This window comes from Papilio polytes, unplaced genomic scaffold, assembly GCF_000836215.1.
Source record: "Papilio polytes unplaced genomic scaffold, Ppol_1.0 DF824158.1, whole genome shotgun sequence".
Lineage (NCBI taxonomy): Eukaryota > Metazoa > Arthropoda > Insecta > Lepidoptera > Papilionidae > Papilio > Papilio polytes.
In genome coordinates, this window is record NW_013525046.1 from 2,424,603 (window position 1) to 2,437,611 (window position 13,009).

Here is a 13,009-nt window from a genome sequence, read left to right on the forward strand (position 1 = left end):
GCAACTTGATTCAGCCCAATGTGCGCCGCGTGTCTCGGCATAATAAGCTATCTTAATAATTCCCTTTGTCTTAATGGACTGAAGCTTCTATGTAATTGTTGGATAAATTTTTGTTTGAAAAATGAAAGAAAACTTGAGATATTATCTCGAGCCTTCTGGCTTCTTTTAAAATAATGAATTTTTACTTTAATAGAATTAAACATTTTAGCAAGAATTATTTTAAAAATTAAGCCTTTATTTTAAAAAGCGAATATGCAGAATGTTTTTGAATATTTTAATTCTATTCGATGCATATTGAAAATACAAGTCAAATTTCAATATTTTAGCAAACATTAAGTACATTTATTTGTATTTCAAATCAAAATGGTTTTGTTACGTGCTTTTCCCATTTATTTGGGGATAATCTATATGAATTCTGACGCTGTGCTGTTTAATCTTTATGCATTGGGATGTTTTCGTTTGCGTGCTACGAACTCAAATGGATTTGTTTTTATTTTTTTAAATGTAAAATATTCAACGTGAAAATGTAAAGCCGCTAACTATCGATTTTATTATTGACTTTATTCTCTGTAAACTGTTTGCTTTCTGTTCTTTAAGTATTTAGAAGAGTAATTAAGATTCTTCGTTAATGTAACGCAATACACAAAAGAATTAGGTTATAACTAAATGTGCCCATAGCCGCGGGCAAAGCTAGTTCATAATAATTAATCCCATTAGCGCGATGTTTGCCCCGTCCGCGTTTGTTTACAACGGGCCTGTTTACTCTCAACCAACTGTACTTCGGAGCTGCGAATCCAAAGCCAGAAATGTTGACCTTTGATATCTATTTCTTACAGGTGTGGAACGGTTCAAATTTAATTGGCTGTTACAAGTGCCCTTGTGTTACTGGCGGAATGTTTTATTCATGCCGCGATGCTCGACTTCTGCGAATAACTGACTAATTATTGAGGTGTTCGCTGGCGAGATTTGCCCGCCTGAAGGAATATATCGACTATGATTTTGGTAATAGTGATGTGTCACGTAAAAATATCGATAAACGGATCCCTGACTTATAAGAATGTAAAATAAGACTACGTAATGTGGAAAATGCTTGATACAAATATTTGCATTCAATGTGAGTTAACTAAGATTGTTTGAACATTCTAAGTCCGATTGTCTATGGACCGTCACGATGTGTATTGCCAATGTGTATTTAGGTTATTCTACAAACTGTACGCCCTTACTAAGAATTCAAATCTCGAACGTTTTATATACGATACGATTTCTTCGAGTTTGTTAAGATGTCCTTTGAAATATATTCCAAGTATTCATGATATATTCTTCAAGATGAAGTTAAAATATGTTTTGTAAGAAGATAAAATTATTTTTTCCAATAAATAGTTTATTCATTTCCAGTTAACAATTAATATTGATTCTATGAACTCGTTACATACACAATTACCAGTCAACTAGTAATGTCGATACTTTAGTTATATCGATATTTTTAATTGTATTGACTGCCAATCACTAAAGCCAGCACCACTTTACTCGTCAAGTTAATAAAGCTCCAAGTGCTACTTAAAATAAGCCTTCTGTCTTTCTATTCGACTGGGACGTTTTCGGGTTTTGTTGAATTAATTATATTAATGTTTTAGCTTTTTGGCAGCTTTGATCAAAATATCAAAATGAAAATGATTAACAATTGCTCTTTTGTACATAGATCTGGATTTTAATTATCTTACTTCTTACTTCTTACTAATATTATAAATGTAAAAGTTTAGATGGATGGATGGATGTTTGTTAAAGTCTGTAGCCTAAACGGCTGAACGGATTTCGATGAAATTTGGTATAGATGTAGAGGATAGTCTAGAAGAACACATAGGCTTTTGTTTTTATATTTTTTTTAAATTCCATGCGGACGGAGTCGCTGGCGAAAGCTAGTATTGAAATACTTGTGGAATGTTTAAGGATCAAGTAAGTTTATGTTCTATTCGCTTGTTTGATAGAACACTTATTTAAGTTGTAGTTATTGTAAAATTTAACTTCTACCTGATTAGGAAATAAATACAATTAATTTAACACTAGCTTTTACCCGCGACTCGGTCTGATTGGAATATGTGAAAAGAAAAACAATAGGTAGCCGATGTGTTTTTCCACACTATGTTCTGAATCTATGCCAAATCATCGAGAACCATAAAGTTGTGGTGACCTTCTAGAAAACATCCATTTATCTACACTTTCATTTTTAATAATAGTAATATTTTAAACTAATTCGTGTAAACATATTGCTGATTTTTATATTTTCCGAACTGTTTATTATTTGTCTCCAATAAATAACGCTTAAGGGGAACTATCATAGAGCAATTTACCCACTTGAATATTTATGCTAGTTTGCGTCTTTCCTTTCAAGCGATGCATCTAATTTCAGTCTCTATTGTGCATCGGATCAAAGGTTATTTTCGGATGCAAAATTTTTGATATTGTACACACAAGAGGTTGGCCTGGGATGTTGGTGTATATGATAATGTTATGCTACCATTTCTAAAACGGTTAGTTTATGCTTTAGGATTTTGTACTCTATTTTCTAAAGTTTTAAGTTGGTTTTAGCATATTACTTTAGCTCTATTGTCGTAGGTTTCATTAGTATCACCCACCTCAAATGGTAAGAACAACTTTAGTTTACGTTAATAAAGCGTTGCTTTGTTGAATCAGCAATAACTATATTTTCGCTTGGCAATTTAATTTTATATTGCGGATAAAAGTGTTGCCACTTCAAGTGAGCTCCGTTCCGAGAATGTAGGAGCGCTTATTACCTTATTTCGTGTTTCTATTCATCATCCTGAATGTGCTTTAGCAGGTACTTTATTACATTCTACGTAATGGATAAATTTAATTTTTCCAAAATATCGTACTTTATGTAACTGGGAAGGTATATAGGTACACGAACATTAGATTAAGCGGGAATTGGATTGACGCATGTTTTTAGTATCGGTATTAAAAACGTTACACAAATATTAATAACGCGAGATGTATTAGGTATCACTTGGATTTATATTTGTATGCGAGGAAATCTACATGATACTAATATTATAACTATAAAAGATGGATGTTACATTTGGCACAGATGTAGAAAACAATGTTGAAGATAACATAGCCTATTAATTAAGGTTTTTCAATTCCGTGCGGACGGAGTCGTGGGTCAAAGCTAGTTATTAATTTACTCCATGAACAATAAATACGATTAAAAGATTAGAGAAATTAATAAAATACATGTGGTAAGTTTGCAAGGTATTTTGTTAATGATTAGATGTAGAGTATAGTTTGACAATGTCATTCGTAATAAAAGTTTTCTGTCAGAAAAAGCAAGAATGTAGTAATGAAACCCATACCCTTATTCTTCCAGTGATAAATTGTCACGTCATGTCGCATAACGCGAGACATCTTTAGAATACGGCGAGGTATAAGGAATTCCATCTGCGAATGAAATTTGCAACTGAGTCAGTTTACGGGCGACGTATTCAATGTCTTCCTTTCGCATATTGTCATATTTTGTAGTGAGGATAACGGTGCCTATTGTCCACGTTTCACGCTTTTATTAAATTATCCTTTCACTCTTAGAGACGCGATGTTTAGTACACCGTACCTACAGTAATGTAAATAAACTAAAGTTTGTAACCGCTTCTCTCAATAACTACTAAATAAATTTAAAAAATCACTTCAGAATTTCTTAGTACAAACAAAGGTTTTAGGCTATTTAATATCATACTGTGACATTAAAGAGTCGAGCAGAATGAAAAATAATGTTTAAATAAAGTAAGAAATAACTTGTAAAGTATTTTTTTGATGTAAATTTTAAGTTTGATAAACGTGGGCACGAATAATTCAGATGCTTGTATGTGATTATTTTTTTGGTGCTTAGAAATTTATTTTTCTCAAAGGTTTACTTATAATGTAAGAATGCGTAAGTAAATGGCTTTTTATAAAAAATGCGCTGTAACGTTTAAAATGTTACTTATCATAGTAACCACTTGTTTGTGGATAAGAAAAATTCATAAGAAATATTTCATTTTCTTTGATAAATTTGTACAGAGTATTTCATAAATTTAGGTTATGTATTCGCGGTCAGGTCTCGTATGGCCGCGTTATCGGGATTATCGTGAGATTTAGCAACGATTTTTATAACTTGTACCATTTTGTTTAGTAGTTTGTTTTTCTGAGCCATCTGTAAATGTGTTTATGGTCTGTAAAACTTCGGCTTTTATTTGTTTCGCTGCCATTACATACATATTCGATAATCTACTTGGGTTGTTGTTCTTGTAATGTATGTAATGCTTGTCCTTTGTTTTTTGTAAAGTGACTACAATATTTTGAAGTAAATATACGAAAAATAGTTATGATAAGGCCTAATTAATTTAGAGTGTTATTAAATTTATCTATCCTTTTACTGGTTTTATAATTGTACATACCGTAATAGGTTCTTTGAAGAAAATATAACGAAATCAAAAGGAAAAAATTGAATCATAATTTACTCAAAAATAGCTGTTGCTGTCGTCGAATGAAAAGAATATTTACAAAATTATTTAATTTCTGGAGCGCTTAGTGTATGGGTAAATTAGACCTTTTTTAAAAGGGTTTGAAAATAAAACCCTTTTTGATGTCATGAATTTTCAAATGAAATTCATTGCGAAGAGAAATTTTAACATCGACAAAAATGTGCCAGTTTCGATATTAAGATTTGTGTATTTTTATTTTCATTTTACTGTGTTTTTAAACTTGCTTTCGCCCGCGACTTCGTCCGAGTGGAACTAAAAAAACAGTAGTACGTAGTCCATGTGTTCTTCTAGCCTATCATCTACATCTTCGCCAAATTTCATCGAAATCTGTTCAGCGATTTCGGCTACAAACTCTAACAAACATCAATCCATCCATCTAAACTTCGCATTTATAATATTAGTAAGGTTAGTAAGTAAATACAGTAAATAATATTGGAGATTGCTAAAAAGGGGATAATTTTATAAGGATGTATTTATATGTAGGGTATTTTCTCCTTTATTTTAGTTTATGTAGCAATTTAAAATTGAATGTAGAATTTCGTGTTAAAAGTGCTAGAGCACGCCTCTCGGTGTATGATAATGCGGTGCCTTATACTAGAAATCTAGTGCATATCATGATAAGGTATTTTTAACCTTTAGTCTATCTTGATAAGGATTATTATCGAGTACCTCAGCGCTCGGTGGCGGCCCTCATTAGTATTTCGCACCTCAAACTGTAAGAAGTGCAGACGGTAATTCGAGTTATTCTCAACCCGAGCTGCCTTGAATCAGCGATAACTGTATTTTTACTTGCATTTCGCTGGCAATTTAATTTTGTATCGCGAGTTATTATAAAAGAGCTTCCACTCCTTTCAAGTGAACCCCTTTCATGGAAACTTAAGACTTAGCACTCAAGCATAAGTTTCATTTTCGCTTTCATGTTGGTTTCCTTGAGCTTTCTTTGCGAAGTATTGCAATGCATTTTGTGGAATGAAAATGATTCAAGGTATTTATCTAAAAGACGTAGAGGTGGAGTGAGATTCTTAACACTACGGTATCGTGAATTTAATAATATACAATAATTAAAAGCTTTTAGAGGATTTATTAAGAATCTCTTTAATAAAATACTAGCTGTTCGTGTCTGAAGTTTCTGAAAGCAAATAGTATTTCAATTTATAATAAAGTATGTATATTACGTTAGTTTGTATATATTTATGTTATATGTACGTTTATTATGTTTTGTGCACATGTGTATTTATGTGTATATATTTATGTAACTTCATTAGGGAAGGCTGAAAACCATCGCGGCCTTCAGTGACAAGCTGGAGGCCGCATCAGCTGAGCCTTCTCCTTTTGGCCAAAATTTTTTTTGTCTTTAATTTTTTTTTCAGTAATATTATTTGTAAGTTGTGTTCTTTTAATTTTTTTTGGTTAATTAATAGTGTTTTATTATTTTTTTATTTATTATCATTAGAAAAAGCTTTGCCAACCTTTTACTCTACTTACGTTTTTATTACATGTTAATGTATTTAATGGACATCTTGTATTATAGCAGTTAAGTAGAATAACTAAGTAAATATGAAGGATGTTAGATTAAAAAGTAGTGGAAATATTTTATAAACAGATTATATACGCAGGCATAACTTTTGATGGATGTATAAAATATAAGCTAAGCTTATTTGAAAGGGATGGCTAATAAAACCTTTTTAGCCCCTATGAATTTTCAATTGAATTTTGTGACCGGAGGCAAAAATTCTAATGTCCCGGAATAAATATGTGGTCGGTGGGGTTACTGTGTCGTAAATATTTTGCGTTTTTATCACCCGGCAATCTCTGCGACGGCCACGGGCGATACTTTATATGAGAAATGATTTAGTTATGACCGATCGTAATATCAAATTGTTTAAAAAAATGTATTCAGAGAAGAAATGTTTCTTTGTTTGATTTTGGAATGGTCTATTATTAAAATATATGGTTTGGAATAATAATATACCTCCTACTATAGCCTACAGCCCTATATACACGCTTTATTCTGTTATTTCGGAATTAAAATTTTTACACACAGTCGAATTGTTCAGATGAAACTGTACTGATGTTGTTTTGAAAGCTTAAGGAGAGGCATTTTTTGTGATACCAATTACCAAATTACAGAATATAGAGTTAACAATCTTTAGAATTGACATAGGACGTAACAATACGAAGTATGTCTACGTACATTTATTGAAATAATATTTATTACGTGTACCATCTGAGCAGTGCTCTATTCCTTCTTATAGTAATGTGTCACGTCACGTCGCATAACGCGAAATATTGTTACATTGCTGCGAATAAAGCATTTCGTCTGCAAATGAAATTTACAAGTCCCCGCATATGCGGCCCATTCAGTGTGCTTTCATGTTTCTTAAAATGTTACCTTTGTGTAGAAATAAAATAATTCACTGAACTTAAAGTGGGTAGTTTATAATTGTGGTCATGTGTAGATCAAATTCCAAGGTAAATTTTCAATACAACCCACTGGTTATTTAAACATTTTTGTAGCAGTTTAGATCAGCAAAAGTGTAAGAACTTTATTTTGCAACAAAAAATAGACGGGTGATACGTAAAATAGTGTAAGTTTGAAACAACAAATTTGCAAGACATCTTTAAATATTAATACGGTTAATTATTTAAGGTGCATTATACATGAATACACGATAGTCAACCATAATCTAAATTTCTTTTTTCTAACATCTTTATTCAGTAATTAGTATGTCGTATAATTTTAATAACTTAGGGCCTGTCCCACCAAATTGTAAATTGTCTGATAACAATTGAACGTGTAAAATATGCTATGAAAATATCGGTTTTTGTTTCCTTATCTGACAGTGACGTCATTATTAAGCTATCTGAGCCTTTATCAGTAAGTGGCGGGACAGTTTCTTAAAATCATAAAATGTTGGCTTACAACTGTCTATGGAGCTATTACTGAATTTCTATTTTCCACAGATCTTATTTATCTATGGATGTTTTTTCTTTTTATTAACTTTCTGTGATAATATAGCAAAATGAAATACGTGTACCAATACGATGACGTAATTTCTCTATGCGTCCCGAAATGTTATATGAAAAGCCTGCTTCAAATATTATCTCAAACAAAAAACATTTGTTCAAAACAAACAATAGTTCAAATTCCGTTTCCATACATATGTTCAACAAATAGAGGCACAGTTGGCCATTTTTTTTCAACCATTCGTTTCTGTTTAGTGATATTTGAATCTGCTAGGGTTTTGTTCACAAAGCTTTTGAGGAAAAATTTATTTTTATCTTTTTTATACGCTTTTTTATTAAAAGCTCTATATAATCTGTGTCAGATTTTGTTTGTTTTCATCTGTATTATATTGCAAACCTATTGGAACAATTACACAGTAACAGGATAAATAGAACATAGAATGCTGGAGTGTGGAACTACTTTTTGCCTTTTATTTAAAAAAAGAAAATATTGATCAATCAAGCTCAGCTAATTTTAGTGCTATGCGGCCGGCTACTGAAACGACATATAATTATGTACAGTTTTTTAAATTATAAGACCATGCTTAAAGTCTACATTTTATTAAAATGTTAATGTGTAAGTTGTTGTAAGCGGCGCTAACAAATAAAGCTTTTGAGATTTGTTTCAGCATCATTATTAATACTAATTATTAGTTATTAGGTTATATAGCTGTAGTTCGCGATTTCGTCTGCGTGAAATAATTAAAAGTATACCGTATTTCTCACGGATAAATTACCTTTCTAACGGTGATAGAATTTTTAAAATCTGCCCAGTAGATTTGACGTGAATCGAATACATACAAAAATACAAATCTTTCCTTTTTATAATATTAGTATAGACAAACTGTTAATCGCGTGATATTTAGCCTATGTTTTTCAGCGATAACGTAACATTCTAATGGTGAAAGAATATTTGAAATCGGCTTAGTAGTTTTTGAATTATTCCAATATATACAAAAATACAAATGTTTCATCTTTATATTTAATATTAGTACAGGTTGGTAAAATTAAAATTTTTATTGTATTATTTTTTTGTTATTGTTGCAGGTACCTCAATGATACAAGTTTCAACAAGTTATAGGAACGCATGATGTCAGTGCGCATTTGAAACACGTTAACAATCAGCTGATGCGGTTGTGAGGTGCGCAGGTGAGATGTGGGCGGCATGGCGCGCGCTGGCGCACCTCCTGCTCGTGCTCGGCGTGCTCGGCGCGCACGAAGCTACATACCACAATCAGTTTGCGGTGCACGTGCCCAATGGGGAAAGGCACGTTCATGATATTGCGAAACGACACGGCTACGTCAACCATGGACAGGTGAGTTATGACTATTATCTTGAACTTACTGCGTATACTGGCTGATAGAGACTCAGATAGCTTAAAAATGACAACATCACATATTTTACACGTTGGATTGCTATCAGACAATTTACAATTTAGTGGAACATGGCCTTAGTAATATTTATAGATTTTATTTTGTTATCGAACTACATCTCAAATTGAATCAATGTTCGTCACAGCGTGAGTGTATATTACAATATGTAACGTTGCGTCACCGCAGGGAACTTGTAATTCGGCGATATTTTATGACAGATTGGAATAAGAGCGGTGTGTTTTATGACATTTCTATCTGATGCGGGTAGTTTTTATAGCTAGTTGATTTTATGAGCTGCTGTTTCAATAGTTTGGTCTGAATTTGATCTGTTAGGAAACTCTTGTCAGTGAAAGATCAGCACAGAGGTAAAGGTTGTGATTTGAACATCTATAAATCGTTTGATTAAATCTATGATGGTTTGACCAAGAAGATAATAATTCTAGCAACGCGCTTTAATAGACTTTTTATTATATCATTTTCTAATGTGGACAAAATAGTTCCATATTTTTCTCATTACTGCGAGAATTTATTTCTGATCAAGGTATACGTATAAGATATATTTATTAAAAATAATACACTAGTCATATCTCTTTTCTTTCCAAAGTGAGTAAGAGAGATAGCAATAATTTTTTGAGAAATGAAAGTGGTAATAAAAATGTGAACAACTAAGAAATCGTGCTCGGTTTTCAAGAACCCGGTATCCTCGAGTATATGTTACAATTTGGAACATTTATTGTAAATAAACGATTCGGAATAGAGTGGTGTACTTTAGCGGTTGTTTGCGCGGCACATTGGTTCCGTTGGGGCGGCGCGGATAATGTGACGGGGAATGTTCCGGAATGGAATTTACAATTCGATCAGGGTTATTCCCACCTGGATCGGTTGTCGCGGATACGTTTACGAACACCTTAGTAAGTGTATATCCTTATATGCAATTTTCGACTCAATTTGAACCAATCTTTGAATCATGTTTGCTAGAATAATTAGTAACTATTTATTAGTTTAGGCCCCACATGAAGTACTACTCGCACCTCTGGGTGGGAGCACCCCAATACCAGCTTCTTCCATTTGACCGTATACAATGCAGAGAGTCTTGAATCGTCAACGACCGAGCTATTACCGATCGGCTAGATCCTCTGGCCTTGCGGAGGGACTTGAGTTCCCTCTGCATTTTTTACCGCATTTACCACGGGGAGTGTTCCGAGGAGTTGTTTGGAACGATTCCTGCCGTCGAGTTTCGTCATCGGACGACACGACAGACCGCCAGGTACCATCCTCACCATCTCGAAGACTGTCATTCCACTACCGTGCCGTTTTCACGGAACTTTCTGTCCCGCAAAGCCGCGTTATGGAACGGTCTGTGCTCGGCGGTATTTCCAAACCAATACGACTTAGGATCCTTCAAGAAGCAAGCCTATTATTTCCTCAAAGGTCGGCAACGCATCTGTAGTTCCCCTGGTGTTGCAATATAAACCATACGTTAATATGTGCATGCATATTCTAGACATTTAAATTAAATCTTATGTTCTTCAAACGAATTATTAAATTAATATTATTTTAGCGATGTTTAGTTTGGCAACATCTGGCGTCTTATAAGAGCTGTTACTGTAAATGTTTGGTTGATAATATCAATATTATAACAGTTGAGCGTATTTTCGTTTTAAACATGTGGGAACGTAAATTCGTCAATCCTATAATTATGTTACACTGTACATTATTATGTCTACACATATATCATCACCAGCTCACTATACGTCCACACTGAGGGGACCCGATCCTACCTTAAGTAAGGTGATTGGGCCATAGTCAACCACGCTCGCCGAGTGCGTGTTGACTTCACACATATCTTGCATAGGAAGGGGAAATGTCATCTTTATGTGCGTCTCCTCCTCCGTCAATTAAGGGCAGGCAACCTATCTGCGAATGCAGATGTTTATGGGCAGCGGTCGCTTTCCATTTCAGTGGATTCAGGTGGACGCTTGCTCGTTTGCCACCTTATAATATAAAGAAATAACAATAATATCTTTGAATTTCTTCGCCGATATGTGCAGGCATCACGATGTTTCTCTTCACCGTAGACTAGGCACCGCGGTGTTCAACAAAAATTACNNGTGCAAACGAAGGGGTAATAATAAAAAGAAAGTAATCGTGTATAACTGACTTATTTAAGTACAGACACATTTATAAGCTGCGTTCTATTGATTTTTATTTCGCGTTTCGTTTTTAATTCAAACGAATGTAGCTTTTAAGGTGGGACACCGACAGTTTCCACGACTGTACCTATGTATGTAATTTTAGAGTGGTTAATTTGTTTTTATAAAAATATTAGTAGATTTTGCTTAATTTACTAATATTTCCTTTAACCATTTCAACTAAGCTGTAGGCTTGTGCTAGGATATGGTTCACAACAATAGTCGAATGCCGGGATTAGAACCCTCGACCTCGAGATCGGTAGACCGTGCCCCAAACCATTAGGCTATTGACTCTAATTATGTTGGATTAATGGCAATAATGCTCAAAATAATAACTACATGTTCGAATACTTTAAGATATGATTGTTCTTTCCCTATACCAATATTGTTCAGTTCAAATGACGTCACTCTTCCGACACAATGGTCCATTAAGGCCGGAAATCGCGGCCCGCGGTCGTCTTACCAAGGGTCGTGTTTCGCCCCTTGACGTGTCTATATGACCTTATAGTTAAACCACGAAAATATCGGTACTTTAATATCTGAAGAATCGTTGAAGTATTCTTAGATGTTATTGTAACCAATACAAACGTTAACATAGTATTTTAAGAATTCGAATTCTTAGACTAAATGTTTGAATTTACCTGCATTTCATTTTGAACACTAAGTTCAGTTCGGACAGTTTCAAACAGATAACTGAATAGTCGAACTGTTCAGTTAAAACTGTCAGTAATGATCGTCTGTGGCTTTAGATGATCGAAATCCAAATGTTGTTTCCTTGGTATTGTTGAAAAGTAGGTACTCATATGTTCGTGGTTAAATTTTTATTCGTGTATTTTTTTTTAAATATAAGGTGGCAAAGGAGCAAGCGGCCACCTGAATCCACCGAAATGGAAAGCGACCGCTGCCCATAAACATCCGCAATTGCAGATGCGTTGCTTACCCTTATTTGACGGAGGAGGAGACGCACATAAAAAGGACTTTTCCTCTTCCTATGCGTCTCCTTCACCGTCAAATCCACTTTTCCTTCCTATCGTTTCCTCTTATAAAAGGGTAGAAAGGAAAAAGGACTAAAATTAGGCCTCCGGCATCACACTCATCAGACGAAACGCAGATTGCTTCCGCTTCACGCCTGTCTTCTGTGTGGTCGTGGTATTTCACCGGGCGAGCCGGCTCTACAATGCGTAGATGTTAAAGTGGGCTCTAGCACTGTCAAAATACATAATATACTTATACATGTATGTAATACTTTTTGAGGGAAACCCGTCCCAAATCTATACCAGATTCAATATATTCAAGACACTAGTAGTGTAAGTCCAATTCTGTGGAATATCTCGTCTGTAGTTTGGAATCAGGATTCAATTTGTATAGAAACATGTGTGACGCAGAACTTCAATATCGTTGTGAAACATTGTCGGCTAAATTGTATAATATGTCAAAGCAGCAACGGATTTGAGTTCCTCTGTGTGCATTAAGATTTGGTTTACATGTGTTTGAAAATAGGTATACAAGGACAGATTTTATAATGCAAGAGCTCACTTGACTAAACTATCGCACAACTGTTTGTTCAGATTACTATGAGCTTATATTGCACACTACTCGATTTTTAGTTGTGCAACTAAACAGTTGAATGGGCCGTAACAATAGACAGTCGCAGTTGTGCGATACGTCAATGGTGTTCGCCTCTAAATTGGCAGAATTTATAATCTTTTTTTTTATTTTTTTTAAAATTACCGCTTACTTAATGTTATAAATGCGAAAGTTTAGATGGATGACTGGATAGATGAATGAATGGATGTTTGTTAGAGTTTGTATCCTAAACGGCTGAACGGATTTTAATGAAATTTGGTATAGATGTGGAGGATAGTCTGGAAGAACACATAGGCTACTCACTTTTGTTTTTTTTTT

General features: G+C 34.0%; 1 protein-coding gene across 1 annotated transcript in view; it reads left to right on the plus strand.

The window, feature by feature from the left end:
• The window catches only part of LOC106111512 (furin-like protease 2), a 189,111-nt gene that overhangs the window by 133,902 nt on the left and 42,200 nt on the right, over positions 1–13,009 (plus strand). Inside the window, exon 2 of the mRNA XM_013293630.1 lies at positions 8,586–8,854. Coding sequence (XP_013149084.1) covers positions 8,693–8,854 — 162 coding nt within the window. The 5' untranslated portion in view covers positions 8,586–8,692. The remainder of the gene's footprint in view (positions 1–8,585; positions 8,855–13,009) is intronic.